General features: G+C 40.0%; 1 protein-coding gene across 3 annotated transcripts; it reads left to right on the top strand.

Annotated features, from left to right (window-relative positions):
• The first annotated feature begins 2,679 nt into the window (after window positions 1-2,679).
• On the top strand, window positions 2,680-13,956 carry pax8 (paired box 8). 3 transcript variants are annotated; one of them, XM_067485149.1, is made up of 12 exons: window positions 2,680-2,785; window positions 5,238-5,398; window positions 8,099-8,240; window positions 8,427-8,624; window positions 8,758-8,834; window positions 9,000-9,122; window positions 9,494-9,663; window positions 9,842-9,962; window positions 10,189-10,428; window positions 10,801-10,902; window positions 12,011-12,100; window positions 13,018-13,956. In XM_067485149.1, the coding sequence occupies exons 2-12, from the start codon at window positions 5,377-5,379 to the stop codon at window positions 13,086-13,088; spliced, it is 1,356 nt and encodes a 451-aa protein (XP_067341250.1). In that variant the 5' UTR covers window positions 2,680-2,785; window positions 5,238-5,376; the 3' UTR covers window positions 13,089-13,956. The 3 variants fall into 3 exon arrangements, with proteins under 3 accessions (XP_067341250.1, XP_067341249.1, XP_067341251.1); XM_067485148.1 differs by having other exon boundaries at window positions 8,075-8,240; XM_067485150.1 differs by lacking the exon at window positions 10,189-10,428 and having other exon boundaries at window positions 8,075-8,240.
• Window positions 13,957-16,377: the final 2,421 nt, after the last annotated feature.

Genomic DNA, 16,377 nt, shown 5'->3' with positions numbered 1-16,377 from the left:
TCAAAGGAAAAACCAACTGTTTGAAAATGCTATAAACAACATAACATTTTAGATGCATGTTTCATCTTATCAGTGCAGTCGGAAGTGTTTACCCTGACCTTTTACCCTCACCTCGTGTTTCCACCTGTCCCCGCAGGTTACGTAGATATCTTGCGGAGACACAAACTTTGCTCTGAGAAGTAAATCCGGAGATCCACCCGTCAACAGGACACACCCGGAGAGAAAAGAAGAAAACACTGTAAACATGGGAGGCAATGTTTTTTTTCTCAATATACTGTAGCTACTCCTCAGTCTCAGCCCCGCGTTAAAGACTCATTAAATTTATATACCAAATATATTCCACAAATTATTAAGGACTAGCCCCTTTCCATGCTGTTGTCACCATGTTACCTCTAAATAAACAATTTGCTGTCCGCATAATTGCACATAGGTTATTTTAACAGCCTACAGAATATGAGACTCGTGGTTTTGGGGGATCCACAGAAAACCATTGGAAGCCGGGAAGTCAAGTGCGTTAATTCACTAAACTAAAGTCTACTAAAGTGTGTTTAGTAAATCATTCATCATTTAAGAAGAAGAAGTGGGAGCTTGTTTAATTTGAGCACCATGAGGGCTGATGAAGAAAACGTCAAAACTGATTTTAAAGATGTTGAAGGCCGTTCAATTATTCCTATTTCGCATTAACATTAAAATCAACAAATGTAACAGCTTCAATACAAAGCACATTTTAGCTGTTATTTTCCAGAATTCGTTGCATCGTGTTTGCATCACCAAAGCTTTTTTATTAAGCAGCAGTTCGTCTGGTGTTGGAGCTCTGTTAAAAGCAGCAGGTCTGTATAAAAGTGTTAATAAAAACAACAGACTATGAGATTTATTTTAATTTTACACAGTGAAAGGAGATTAAAAATTGCCCAACAGTCTTATGTCCTTTTGGATTTCTTTCCGCTACATTTTGAACAACATTATTGCTCCTCCTCTGGTTGTCAGGATAGAGGCTGAATTTGTTGTTATCAATTAACAAAACTTAACAGCTGCCGTGTAGCTTCAATGACATCCAGTCAGTACAGCCCACATGAAAATGAATAAACATTTTGAGGGTTTATTTATAGCGTGAGGAAATCACCAAGATGCGACAGTTATTACGTGTCAACATCGGGTTTTATCGTCAGTGTCCGGATTTAGGGCGTGTATGAATTCTGCCCCTTGGCGAATGGACCCATATAATTGAGCGCTATTTTAATTCACACTATCATCTTGATAGATACCAATCTGTGAGTTTTTAAGCCCTCGTTAAACTCTCTGTAACCTCTCTCTCCTCTGCAACTTCTCCCTCCAGGCATCTGCGCTCTGGTCACTTCACAGAGAACCGTGTCTGTTTCCATCTAATATTATTCCTTTAGTCTCTTAACAGTTTTATTTATTTAAAAACAGTCGTTTCATTGTCTTGCAGAGCCACTGATGTAGTGACAGAGGTTTGTGAAACACCAGGAGTGAAGTGACTTCAATCACAAACTGACGAGATACGGACTAAAGTTGAATGTACCATCGCCTGTAATTCTTCAAGTGACTCTGCTGATAAAGGGGGAAAATGTCTAAAACTATCGGTTAATTCTGGCAGAATTACACTAATCATTGTAACTTATTTGACCTCTGTCTACTTTTCTTTCTCCCACCAGAAGTACATCCGTTTCTAAAGGAAAAAGTCCACGTGGTTGGATAAACCAGCCAGAGGACACGGAGCCATGGATGACTGGCATTATAGGTGTTCTGTTTGTTTTACAGTACTGTGAGAACAACATCAACAGCGTTTTAACACAAGGAGGGGGGGTGGGGGGTCCTGACATCCTGCTGTGACATCACGCGTATGCAGAGCCTCTTTTACGCAGGGTGTAGATAGTACAATCAACTTATCGCGCTTACCAGAGGCTTCGAGTCTGTTTCATCCATGCAGAAACAGTGCAGTGCAGTAATGTTCCTTATGTTCACACATGAGCACATACATAAGAAACTTATTCACTATAGCAACAAAAAGCCAGAGGCTAAGGATAAAATATGACATTTCTCTGCCCTGGACATTAACTCCACACTTTACAAAAAGAAGCGTCTGTGGCTCATACATGGCCCAACAAGACTGCGTTATTTTTGGAGGTGAGATATGACCATACATGAATTATAAAGGTAAATGGGCTATTGCAAAATGCCTCGTTGGTAATTTCGGACCAGAATTTGCTTTTATTGGTAATTTAATAAAAGCTGCTCCTGAATGCTCGTGATGCAGCTTTGGAGCATATTTTGTGTCAGTGAATCACCTTTCTGCGCTAAACTTCCGCTTTATTGCTCAGTCAGGTGTTAGTTTACCTGTCAGCAGGAAAGTGTGACGGATTGCTGCAAATCAAGGTCTAAACTGTGGAAGCGGCACTCGGATCATTGGAAACGGTGACACACGCCCGGACACAGTCTAATCCAAAGAGGGACTACTGACAAGTGTTTCCGTACAGTCACTCAGTGGGTGTAATGCCATCAAAACACATTTTTTAGGGGGCTTCTCTTTTCTTTTCTATAAAACCACACCTCCTCCTTCTTCTCCCTCGCTTCTCGTCCAATGGCTGCGGGGCTCCGTCCTCTGCGCAGCCCCGGTTGGATAAAACCTGGCTCAGTGTCGTCTGCACACACACAACACAACGGCCCAGAGGCACACCGTATCACACCACCAGTTCCCCATCATTTGGATAATATCAGAATATCTGCCGGGGAACATTTTTATTTTGTGCTCTCACAAAGAAAGGTAAGCTCTCGTTTAAATTTCTTGTGTGATTTGTGAATTTCTGCAGCAGGAATGTGGTGATCCGCAGTCCTGAGAAGACAGCGAGCTGACACATTGAAATGATCTGAAACGCTCTGCAAATAGCCATAGACAGTGGTTTATGCTCAGGATCTGCTTTAGCGATGCATAAAAAACACGAGGCATAAATAATAAAAGCAGTTGTTATAACCCAGGTATATGTAAACAAGGTATGTGTGAAAAGTTTTTTGAAGAACAGGAGAATAATCATTCAGACTCGCCCGCTGGAGATAGAACGTATTGCGTTGAAAAGGAGTCCTAAAATATATCCAGAGTAATATTTATTACCTTACTGCTTTCATGCATTATAAATGTGTAATATTTTTTAATATAATAACCAGAACATGTGAGCGCAAAGCGCGAATCTGTTCGTGTGACAGAAAAAAAGATGTGAGTGTAACGGTGACAAGCATAAATAATACAGAGTCAGATTCAGTAATTTACGTATTAAATAAAACCATAGAAAAAAAACCCTGTTAAATATTACATTTAGCCTCATGTAAAAATCTGCATCACATCCAGGTTAAGTGCAACATCCTGCAGGAATTCATTATTATATCACGTTAAACTACAGGCTGTAAAACATCAGTTTTTATTAATAACGATCATAAACAGTTTTTAAAAATGTAGATTATTTGTAAAAGTAATAGTTATGTATCAGTTTCAATATGGCCAATGATACAAAGTTTTTATATTCATATTAAAGTTACACGGAAACATTTAATAATCATGGATAATATATGAAGTTACTTCATTTCAAAAAAATTGTTGTCTCTGTTTAAAAAATAAGACCTCAATTATTCCGCTAATAAACTATCAATATACTATAATACTTTAACAAACGTTCAATTTTTGTTGCAGTAAATCCCAAAGACAAATTAAGTTGTATCTATATAAAATTGTACACACACACACACACACAGAGAGAGAGAGAGAGAGAGAGACACACATGCCATGTCAAATAAAAGCTAAGAAAAAAGCTGCCATTAAATTTTAAATTAAAATACATTGTCAAGTATATCAGAAGGACGACTTATTGGGAATAACATGCAGTATTGAACCACAAAACTGAATTCAATCCAACACATATTAGGCTTATTTCTTATCATATCACAATGAGAATGTTTTTGACAACAAACTAAAACTGAATCAAACCATGCAGTGCACCTGGACTTTTACTGTCGTTCATCCCATCTAAAAATCTCTGTGACACTCTGCTAATTATTGGGTTAATTTTTAAGTGCCCCCCAGCACGACACAACGGCTGACTCGATTAAATGCACTGTAGCATTACACTGTTTCACACATTTGAATTAGCAGTTTTTGTTTCCCCACTTGTGTCCTGTATTACTTTTCACAAACCAAACACCACAAATTGTTCTGTTAAACGTCCTTAATGTAAATCTACAGCACAGCCATGTCTCTGAGGCTGCATGTCAGACAAATCATTGTCTCCCTTTATTAATATATCACAAAAGGTTTTGTTCTGGTCACTGTGAACTTCGCAGAGCTGAACGTCCTCCTGCTTGAAAACACACAGTTCATTCTGCAAAGCGGAACAGATGGAGCCTGTAAACAAGCTGGGCAAAACAACTGCTAGCCATCACATTTACAACAGATTTAACATTTTTAAATTAACATTTAAGACCCTAATGATTTGTCACATTTTGTTTTATTAATAAGGTCAATTCTGTTCAGGAGGAGAAGCCACTTGATCTTTATGACAATTGTTTTAGTGTCTGTTTAGAGATTATTGTGATTAATGAGTATTGTGTTGTTGTTTAATTAAGGTGCAGTTTAATAGTAATTTTCTATGAAAACTAAATTAAACATTTAAAAAAAAGCTCTAATGAGCTCTAAAGAGTTGATTCACTCTCTTCAGTATTGTTAATTCTTCCGCTTAAATCATTTACATTTCATTATACTGTGTGTGTTACTACTCAATGTTGTTATTCAATACACACAACAATATACACTAATAATTATAAGCTGATTAATGAGACCAGTCAAACTTTTTAGAAAGAGGTTAATGAATAGAAATTTAGAACAGAAGCAGCCACCTGTGTTTGCTTTCAGGCATAAAACTCTCTTTTGTGTTCTGGAAAGATTTATAATAAATTACAAATTTACAGAAACACAAACACAGGTGTGTTCTATAAGGTGTGTGTGTAACTTCTTAACTAAATGAGCTAAATATATTTTTAATGCCACTCTGCCTCCAACAGGCTGTCTCTATGATAAACACAATCGCTCATGAAGATGATTTGAACTCATAACCAGAGAATCATAAAGACACACACAGAGCAGCATTAACACCAGCTGAGTATTTGTTGTGTGAGCTCAGTGGCTTCACCAAACCACAAACAACCCGTCTGATAAACCCATGTCCTCTCAGAGCGTGTGGTCTGCGGCACACTCAGAAGCACACTCATGCCAGACGAAGCGGGCTGAGGAGGTAAAACCACTTTAACTGGGACAGTGAGGAGGAGAAAGTCACGTTCAGCTGCTGGAGCAAAGACCAAAATCTCAGGGATATGTCCAACAACAATGGAAGAGGTAAATACACAGCACAAGCTGGATTGCTCCTGGCACACTCCTGAATTTCTTCTGCTACTGGATCAACAGTTTGAACCTGAACTCACCTGACAGATGTGAAAAGAAGTGTTTTTGTTGGCTTTTTTTATGTCTGCATGTTTTCCCCATGAAAACAGTGGATTGTCTTCATGTCAGTAGCAAGTTCACATCTGATTTTCTTCTTTTGTCTTGCTCTTATGTAGCTCTGGTAACACTATACTTTATTTCCTCCTATTAAACATTCAGTATAAAAACACTTACTAAACAGTCTGTAAGATAAACTGGCTGTGAGCAGATTAAAGTAGTTGTGGACGCTGCTGTAGAAAGACATGATTGATAATAAAATAGAGAAACACAGGCACAGTAACACAACATGTCTTCACTGGAAAAGTTTAAATGGTTGACATTGAAACTAACCTATATTATAGCTTTCCATCAGCTATGAAATGTATATTGCTATCAATATAAAATGGGAAATTACAGTGTTATACTGAGACCATGATGTTCGCAAGTAGGTGAATTATTCAAAGTCATGCCTCTATGTTTGTCATAGCTGGTGCAGTCAGTAATATGAAAACATGTTAGATACACCGTGCACTATTTTGTGCACGTTTATTATCCATTTGTAGACATATTTGAAAACTTTGACATCTTCGCTCAACTTTACGTCTCAAAATAAAGTCTCATTAGTTATGAGCAAAGTTTGCGTGTGTATCGTGATTTGAAATCTCAAATGGGGACTATAGTGTGCAGTGTCATAGAGCGGTCCTGTTTTCTCTTTTTAACTATTGAAGGAGTCCGTTGTTATTTTCCTCTGGTTGTTGAGCAGAATATTAAAAAGTTAATTGGATGACACTTAAAGCTGTTAAATATAAACGTAGCACAGTCTATCTATCTATCTATCTATCTATCTATCTATCTATCTATCTATCTATCTATCTATCTATCTATCTATCTATCTATCTATCTATCTATCTATCTATCTATCTACTATTTTTCCGTAATGAATCCGTGCTTTGTCTTTTGCTGTGCGCGCCGTGCGTGTGCGCATGCCCGCAGGTTGATGGAGCTTGGCGGGGAGATTTTTTTTCCACACTCTGCTGGCAGCGTTAATAGAGGCTCCCCCTCCCTCACTCGGCCCGGTCCGGCCGCTGTTTGATGTGGAAATGAAAGCTGGGAAAGGGCTGAGAGAAAGAAGTGACTCAATGGGTTAAATTAAAAGCAATGGTGTACTTGCAGAGTCACCACCGTGCAGTCTATAGAGAAGATAGCGGAGGCGGCCGGTGATCTACCCCGGGTTGAGCTGCAAAAATAAATAAATAAATAAAAAACAACAAAAAAACTTTATCCATTTTTATCCATTATCCATATTTCACATATAGAAAAATTAGGCTTAATATTGCCTGCAGTAAAACATTGATTTCACAATATTTTCATCACAATGTGGGATACTAATAATAGATTATCAACTTAATTTGCTTTACATTAATTATTATCAGTATATGTGTCAAATATATTAGTATAATAAAGCAGTGTATATTCACTATACCGTTATATAGATATGATTTTTTTTCCTGTAAAATAAAGACATACAGTTTGCTTCACAATAAATGTTATTACAAATATTTTCTATAATTTAAACAGATTCAAGCCAGAACACTTTAAATGTATGGTGTTTTTTGGTTTTTTGTGAGTTTGTTTTTCTAACTAGGGGAGGTATTAATCTCTGGGCAGAAACAATCCAAAACCTTCAGCGTTGCCAGCTGAGTCTCATGCCTCAACCCAAACAACAAATTACTGGCATATAAATGAGAAAAGCCTGTAGGTGTTATTAAGACAGGGTAATTAGCCTGTAAGTACACAAACAATCATCCATTTTAAAGTATGAGCTTTGCAGTTTATGGGGGCATAATTTAAAAATCTAAAATATTGTCTGTTATGTCAGGCTTAACACATGCTGAGTAACACTATAAATGTTCTTCCATTTTTGTATGAACAGTTCAGACTCAAATCAAGTTATAAAGCCAATAAAAATCAACAGGAATGACACTGAAAGCTAAAGAAACGTTCATCTAACTTCATGTAATAAACAAATGAACTCCAAAATGCGATTATTACCATCCTCTCTGTAACTTTTGTGTAAACGTTTGTGTTTTTTTAATGGCTTTCTCTTGTCCTTTGTCCTCCTTAACTGCCACAGTTTAATCTTCAGCCTGTTAAAAATGATTCGTGCTTTTAGAGAAAACATTATTTTTGGGAGAAATAAATAACCACTCTGTGTTTATTTCAATTACTTATTCTAAGCCAAATCCAGCACCTCTACAGTGTGAACGCATCATAACACGTTAAGCTCATTTTTGCTCACATTTGGCAACTTTAAAAAAAAATATTAAACTTTAATTACCCAGCGATCAAAACCGGCAGTTTTCTATGGACAGATGTTCTGTGGTTGTGCAAATGTTCTCTCATCAGACCTGATGTTTTTGTTTGTGGTGTGTGTTTCTGTTTATCTGTGTGCATATGTACAGTGTAAAATGTCCCCAAAAGAGCAAACCATCCCTATTTTTTACGTTTCTAACTGCAGTGTGAGGATGTTGGCTTATCTCTTGTCTCAGGTTCCTTGACATTTATGAGTGTTCATCCCCCCTCCTCCCCCAGGTCATGGGGGTCTTAACCAACTAGGTGGAATGTTTGTTAATGGCCGTCCCCTTCCGGAGGTGATCCGGCAACGCATTGTGGACATGGCCCACCAAGGGGTTCGGCCCTGTGACATCTCCCGGCAGCTCCGTGTCAGCCACGGCTGTGTCAGCAAAATCCTTGGACGGTGAGTATTCCATCCAGCACTCACTCACCTTCCTGTTACTGTTAAAGGCTCTGGCCACGTGCTTTGATCTCTGAAAGTCTGTTTCCACATCTGCAACACTTGATTAGGAATCAGCCAAAGCCTAAAGTCATCAAGAAAGTCTTCAGTTCTTTAAATTAAAAGCCTTTTCATCATGCTTTCCATCAGCTACTACGAGACAGGCAGCATCAAGCCTGGTGTGATTGGTGGCTCCAAACCAAAAGTGGCCACCCCAAAAGTTGTGGACAAGATCGCAGAATACAAGAGGCAAAATCCCACCATGTTCGCCTGGGAAATCAGGGACCGACTGCTGGCGGAGGGAGTGTGTGACAGTGACACAGTGCCCAGCGTGAGCTCCATTAACAGGTGAGAAACTCTAGTGTTACAGGCACAAAGACACTTCCTGAACTTCTCCCTGTCCATCTTTACTTAGTATTGTTATGATGTCATTATGGGAATTTTGAGATGATGTTGATTTACTGTTGTTGTTTTGTTTCAGAATAATTCGAACAAAGGTCCAGCAGCCGTTCAATCTTTCTCTGGATGGAAAAGGCCTGAGTCCAGGACAAACTTTAAGTAAGTTTACATTCACAAGCACGAAGGTTGTGTATCATCAGCATCATGTTACACTAAGGAACCGAGGTTAAAACTCACATCCCTGTGGAAACAGTCATTGGGATGAACAGTATAATTTCTGCTCGCTGTCTCAAATCTGTCTGTCTTTGTTGGTCTCCCTCACAGTCCCTAGTTCGGCAGTCACTCCTCCTGAGTCACCACAGTCAGACTCTTTGGGCACCACCTACTCCATCAGCGGCTTGTTGGGTATCCAGCACAGCACTGAGGGCAAGAGGAGCCACGACGATAGTAAGAATTAGATCAAACGAATGAGACGACACACATTTTGTTACAGTTCTGTTTGAAAGCAAATCTATCAGATGAGTATCAGTGTGAATGATGGACAAGACAGATACAACTGAGGTCAATGTGGCTGAAAAGCATTCTTTTAGAGTAAGACACATGAGAACCAAATCTCATAACTCTTATTGTTGCCCTTTGGCATGAAAGAGAACCACAATATGTTTAGATAGTTGCTAGTACCATTCTAATGCTATTTTAGAATATTTAATAATGAAATATTTTTTATTGGCAAAATTTGGGAACAAAAACCTTGAAAGTAAAATTCGCATTTTCGCGTCACATCTTCTCCCTTCTCTGTGCTCCTTTGCTTCTCTTAGGTGATCAGGAAAGTTGTCGGCACAGCGTGGACTCTCAAGGCAGCGGGGGCGTACCAAGGAAACAGATGAGAGTGGATCACTTCTCGGCAGCTACGCTGGACTGCGGGTTCGATCGTCACCACTACCCTCCGGACTCCTTCAGCTCAGCCTCCAGCAGCAAGACAGAACAGGTAGAATCGGTACTTCAGTATGTTTTCATGAGGCTATAATAATTTTTTCAAACACAGTTCTTGGTCTTGTTTTCTTTCCTTTTCTTCTCTTTCTGCCTTTGTTTTTTTTAACTTGCACACATGCACATTTTCTCCTTCAACTTACTTCTAATAGCTAATCACTGTTTGTCATCCCCAGACTTTGTACTCTCTGTCCCTCATCAGTGGCAGCCTGGATGAGGCCAAGACCGGCCTCTCAACAACCAGTTCCACCATTGGACGTAATCTGACAGCACACCAGAGCTACACCATGGTCACCGGTGAGACTCTTTTTGTTAGATTGTGCCCTGTAACCACTCTCAAACACATGACATAAATATGAGCACAAATGCTGAGCACAACCATCATCATTTATTCACATCGTAGTTTACCATGGACATGAAACACCTCACTCGTTTTTTGGGGTTTTCTTTGGGCAATTCACTCATTTTTACCATTTGTTGTCATTTTCTCACCCACTTGCACACTGGCTGTAACCCCCCACAGAGCCCCTACAGTCCCTGCCGCTCTGTCTAAAACAGGAAATGTCCCCAGAAGTGACCAGCACAAGCTCTTCCCCAAATATGACAATGTCCAACCTGGCATTTGTGGAGCTGCAGGCGGTGCAGAAACCTGTTTCTGCTAGCAGCAACTGTAGCAGCTCCAACCATTTCCCGAACACCTTCAACTCATTCACCCATCATGCACCAGTTTATGGGCAGTTCAGCAGTCAGTCAATCATCTCAGGTAATGTAGGCATCAACATCCTTCATGTTCGCACTCCCAACATGTGTGTTTCAGCTTCTGTCTTTTTCTTTTAGCTCATATCGACACAATATCAGCTAAAAGATTTTTACTCTTTACAAAAAAGTAAAAACGTGCCATCACAATTGTCTAAACCCAAGTTGTGAAAACCTTTATATAATTATTAATCAATTGTGTACTTTGTTGTCATAGAAACGACCAAATACCACACATTTGTATTATTGAAAATTTAACAAGTTACCGTGGAATTAGTTGCATTTTATTAAATTGGTGGCAGAACAAAATGAAACCTCAAACGGTAGTATCTTGCAGCTGTTATAATAATAATAGTCTTGATATTGACATATTTTTTAGGCCGTGACATGGTGAGCTCCACCCTGCCAGGCTACCCACCTCACATCACCTCCCCTGCACAGACAGGATACTCCTCCTCTGCCATCACGGGCATGGTAGCAGGTAAGGAAACCCATACATTACCAACACAATGCAAGACAAAAGAAGATTTAAAGAGGAAGAAAGAATCAGAGGGGAATACATGAGTCAAACAGGTGAAGAGAGGGTGATGGAGGCAGGAAGAGAAAGAAAAGCCTGTGATAGAGGCTTGTAGATTAACAGGGAGACAGGCTGAGTTAATGAGTAGCTCTGCCAGGGTGGTGAACTGCGTTGTGTGTGCGCCGGTGCACACGGGCCCAGGGGGTACGAGGGACAGGCCGGGGTTTCCGCCCTGCTGACCACCCCTCCCACGTACCCAGACACCTCTGACCACACATCGCCATGGGAACCAAAGGGGCCCAGGAGGGAGATGCAAGGATGGGCGGAGGGGGTGTAAAGTCTGTGTATGAACGAAAAGGAGGAGGTCTTTGTGGTGTGTGTGTGTGTGTGTGTGTGTGTGTGTGTGTGTGTGTGTACATGCACATGAAACGTGCAGGTCTCCATGTGTGTGTGATGTGCCTTTTTTTATTTGAAGTCTGCCCTCCGAAGCGCGAAATGAGAGGGTCTGATTTATTATTTTTCTGGTGGGCTCGCTGTGAGGAAGCGTTGATACACAATTACTGAGTGAAAGAAGGTGGGGGGTTTAGGACAGGAGGAGGAGGTGGGGGGCTCAGGGATTTATTCCAGGCAACATAATTACCAATTAGATATTGGAATGTTAAAAGAAGGGAAAGAAAGAAAGAGGAGTGCCAGAAAGCAGGAAGTGTGGGAAGAAGAGAAGAAGAGGAGGAGGAGGAGGGGGTATTTCAGAGGGCAGAGGCTGAGCGATGCGAGGGGCAGAGTGCTCGAGAAAGAGGGCGTAGAGGCGAGCTCCATGCACGCACCACTGGGCCGAGGGATTTTCACCCTCAGCCCTCCACCTGCACCACAGATTAATGGTTTACAGGCTGCGCTAACTGTTGGTGAATTATGAGCTCGGGCTGAGCAGAAGCTGGCACCCAAACAAACAAACAAACCTTACAGAGCTCTTAGCAATGTCTCAGCTTTGCCTCTTCATGCCACCTTCATTGTGTTTGTGTAGTTTTATCTGGATGGGAGTGTTTGATGAAGTTTTTTTGTTTCTTCCTTACAGCTGGTGCAGACTACTCTGGTCAGTCGTACAGCCATTCACCGTACACCACGTATAGTGAAGCGTGGAGGTTCACCAACTCCAGCATACTAGGTGAGTGAGGGTGAGGAAGAGGGTGTGTGTACTACATTTATATTCTTTGGTTTCTGCTGCCAACCTCATCCAGCTAGCAACTTATCTCAAAATGTATTTAGTTTTACTATAAGATGCTGAATGTGACCTTCAGAGTAAAAGACAAATTATTTAGATAGTGGAAGTATCTGCATAATCTTGAAAACTCATAAAAGTCCCCTCAGAGTATTGAAGAACTCACATCTACTGACCTTATGATTCACAAACATTTTTCCATGAGTAGAATTTAAATGAACAGCTGCCAGGAAGTGTCGTGCAAACTACCTCAGTCACATGTTATATATAATGCAGTTTTCGTCCTTTGTAGAAACCATAAGTCACATTATTTACTTTGAGCTCTGTGCTCTGTGGCGTTAACATTAATTGAATTTACTCTGATTTGTTTAACCTTTATTTGACCAAACATGTTCTGTTAATGATGGAAACAACAAAACAAGAACAGATAAAAAAATACTGAAAGACTGAAATCAACAGGGATGTTCAAATGATACATTGTGTACCACAATGGAAATTGTTTTTAAAAAAGGATATAATTCTTTGAACAATTCATTTATGTTTTTTAATCTGGCAAAAATCTAATGGGGTCCTGTTCTACCTGTTCCTAAGAACCAAGTGCAGATGCCAAATCAGCTTACGCCTTTCTTTTTTTCTTTAGCAGAGATTTGGTGGTAAAAGTAAAAACAAAACTTTAGATGAGGGATCCCCCCGTTTTGTAGACTTTCAAATTGTAGCCAAATGAATTGACTTGTAAATCCACTAGGAAGTTCATTTTCAAAGACATGTCAGCCTGGTTTTAGTAGGTCAAGATCCTAAGTCAAGAGAGAGGCTTTGAATTTGTAAAACATTCTGAATTCCTCCTTGTGCATCTACCCCCACAGGTTCGCCCTATTATTACAGCTCAGCCTCCCGCACCGCTCCACCTTCTGCAGCCGCCTACGACCACCTCTAGTCCCTGCTGACAGACTCTGTCAGGTGCTGGTAGATCTGACTGGATTTGGATTAGATCTGAGGAACTTTACATAAGATGACACATATGATTCCAGCCCAAGGCATGAAAGTCAATACAGGACATGAACTTTCTGCTGATGAACCAGCACCACATTTTTTTTGGGGGGGGGTCTACCCACATCTACTTCTGCGATATTTATTTGTCAATGCTGACACCATTTGTCAGGATAACTTTGGGTCATGCACGTTTACATCGCTGATACTGAAGTCCTACCAGGGCCCGTTTCCAGAGACTCAGCCTGATGTCTCACGTCAAGGTGCATATTTTCAGTGTGTAGAGCTATTCAATGCTGTATTGGCCAAAGACTTTCTTTCTCGCACATCCACTGATCCAGTGAGTAGGGATATGCAATGTCTTTATACTGAACTATATCTGCTTTTGTTTACACTGTTTTTTTTTCTATTGTGAATCCTGTCCGAACTTTACCAATTAATTCTTTTGCTTGATCTCTGTCTGCCTGCTAATTAATTTTGTGATTTGTTTTCACTGTAAATTCAGATTTTAAGCTCTTTCCTGTAGTGAAAATAGACTGATGAGTGAAACATTAACTCACAATTGCAACAAAATGCCCACAAACGCCCTTCAAAGACAATTAGCATACCTGTCTAGCAATATGTACATACTGTAAATGATGAATTACTTTTACTCAGAGAATGATGACTGAGGGGGCTGATGCTGAATTGGCTACTAAAACCAACAAGGCTTGAAATACATTTGTTTTGCGTCAATAAATTTACTTTGTTGTCATGCTGATGTTCTGATGTTTGGTAAGAACTGTGACTATTTTTTTCTTACACTCCTATTAATATTATTGCAGATGTAAATAATGAATTTCTAAAGAATTATTTTAATTAAAGCATGACTAATGCATTACTCTTTGCTCTGTTGTCTTTTTTACACTGCGTAAATGCACAGTTTACTGTAGCTCTGTATTAAAGTACTGACATAAATTCAGTTTAAAAAGTACTTTTACCAGGATAAAACTTACAAGGTACAAGATACAAGACAGTTTTGTGACTGTGATTTCTTTAGTTATGTTATATTATTATTCTGATTTCTATCCTATGCTTTCATGCCAGTAGTCAGCTGCTGTTGCTCTTTTCTTTTTTATTTATTTTTGCAACTCAGCGTTTTGAAAGGACAAAAGCAGTGATCCTGAAAACACGCACATCTGTTTAATTTCTTCTTTTTTTATTTTCTGGATCATGTAGTTTTATTTGCAATTATTTCGTCCCTCTTTGCAGCCTCATTACTGCATGGCGTTAACGAGGCCACGGTTCGGCGGTGCCGCGGCCCACCTGGTGCCACCGCGCGCGGGATGATGGAGAGTGGAGGCCACGAGCTCTCTGAGCGAGACCTGCAGCGCGTGAGACTGCGCGTTTAGGCGCCCGCCGGGAGACATTTAGCTTTACACAGGATACATAATGTAACTATGGTTATAGCTATACACAAAAAACATAGAAGATACTATGACATGATGAGTTTTACTTTTAGTTTTGTGTATTTTTTCAAGAAAAAGAACTTTTACTGTCGAAGACATTACGTTTACAATATGAAAATAGTTTAAAGATGGATCCACCGAGCTTCTGATCATCATCTTCCTCAGAAGGATAAGTAACCATGAAAATAAATGTGAAAAGAATAGTTATAAATGTATAAATATGATTAGGCTAATAATGTAATTATGATTTTTGTAATAATTGGTTACATTTATAAAATCATATATTTTAATCTGTGGTTTTAAAATTTTCATGAGTATAAATATATTTATTAAAAATATTTATAAAAGAATACATTGTATGCACTTTTTAATCTGTTATTGTTCTTATGATCTATTGTCTATAATTTCAGTTTTTCTTAAATTTTGTTTTCGTTTACATATTGCATGTCCATATTGGACCTGTTAAAAAAAAACACATTTTTATTTAATAGGTTTTGTTGTATAGCACTTTAGAAAATATTTTAATAAAAATTTTCTCTAGTGAGAAAAGTAACTGTGCAGCTCAGCTGGAGTCAGTTTTTCGGTTTAGGCTGCTTCAGTATCATTAGACCGCTGTAATCTCTGCAGTAATTTTTAGTTCATAAACATCTGTGCAGTTCATGGCCTAATTCATCGCAACCTAATTACATAACTCTTGAATTGGTCTGTATAAGTCTTTCTTCTCTACCCCGAGGTAATATGAGCTGGGTTAGAGCATTGTCTCCCTCCTGATGAAGATCTGCCCTGACGTGTTTACAGTATTCACTCCTCTTTCTCTCCGTCTCTCCAAGCCTTCACTCTGCTCACGTTTCACCATTTTCATCACTCACCTCTTTACACGCCACTTTTTGTATCTCTCTCCCACAGCCACACTACTGTACACACCGTGTATCGCCCTGTAAACTTTAAACAATAGCGGCACTTCATCCCATTGTTCCCCAAGTGGCTTGGCCCACTCCAGACAGCCCATCAACTGACTGGTCACTCATTCTTTCCAGTACTCTGCTCAGGCATGCAGATACACACACATCTATATACATTCATACATACTGAGGGGCTTTTAAGTGGGTGTGCCTCACAGGGATGAGTAAAAACCTTTTAACTGAAACCAACTTCTGATATCTCAGCCAGCTAACAGTCGGCCAACGAAGTAACAGCAGCAGGCGTTAAACATTAACAGCCTCGCTGCCAAAAGAGTTAAAAACTAAACATTATACTGCAACACACAAGACACAGCAGAAATAACTCCTCTCTGTCTCTCTCTGGACCTATTAGTGAGGGGGTTTCGGGCCACAGTGCTTCTGGTAATGAGCCCAGCAGCACAATACGGGCACCGGGCCGGAACAGCTGAGGGCAGACCAAGCTGGCAGGACGGGGCGACAGGGACTTACTACATTTAACACACAGCCATAGTAACACTGTGTCCGTGTGTGAATGTGTGTGTGAGAGATGGGGAGACAGACCAAGAATGTGTACCCGTGAGTGTGTTTTTGTGTGTGTGGAAGAGAAGGCATGTGCCCATTACCATTAGTCGGACAAACCCAAAGACAGAATGGGGGCCCCCTGGAGAACTCGCTGCCAAAAAGGCAGCTGAGGAGTGTGTGGCAATCAGTGGGATGACGGGTCGAGGTTGTCCTGCGCCAGTCATCTGGAAAGTTCTTCACTTATCTCTGGGCCGGAGACACTGGCCAACCAATTCAGCCTGGCAAATAGGTATTATGTAGGCTGACAGAATTTGTCTGTCTAAAT

Source organism: Channa argus, chromosome 18 (genome assembly GCF_033026475.1).
Source record: "Channa argus isolate prfri chromosome 18, Channa argus male v1.0, whole genome shotgun sequence".
In the NCBI taxonomy this organism is placed as follows: domain Eukaryota; kingdom Metazoa; phylum Chordata; class Actinopteri; order Anabantiformes; family Channidae; genus Channa; species Channa argus.
This window is presented reverse-complemented; position numbering and strand designations above follow the sequence as displayed.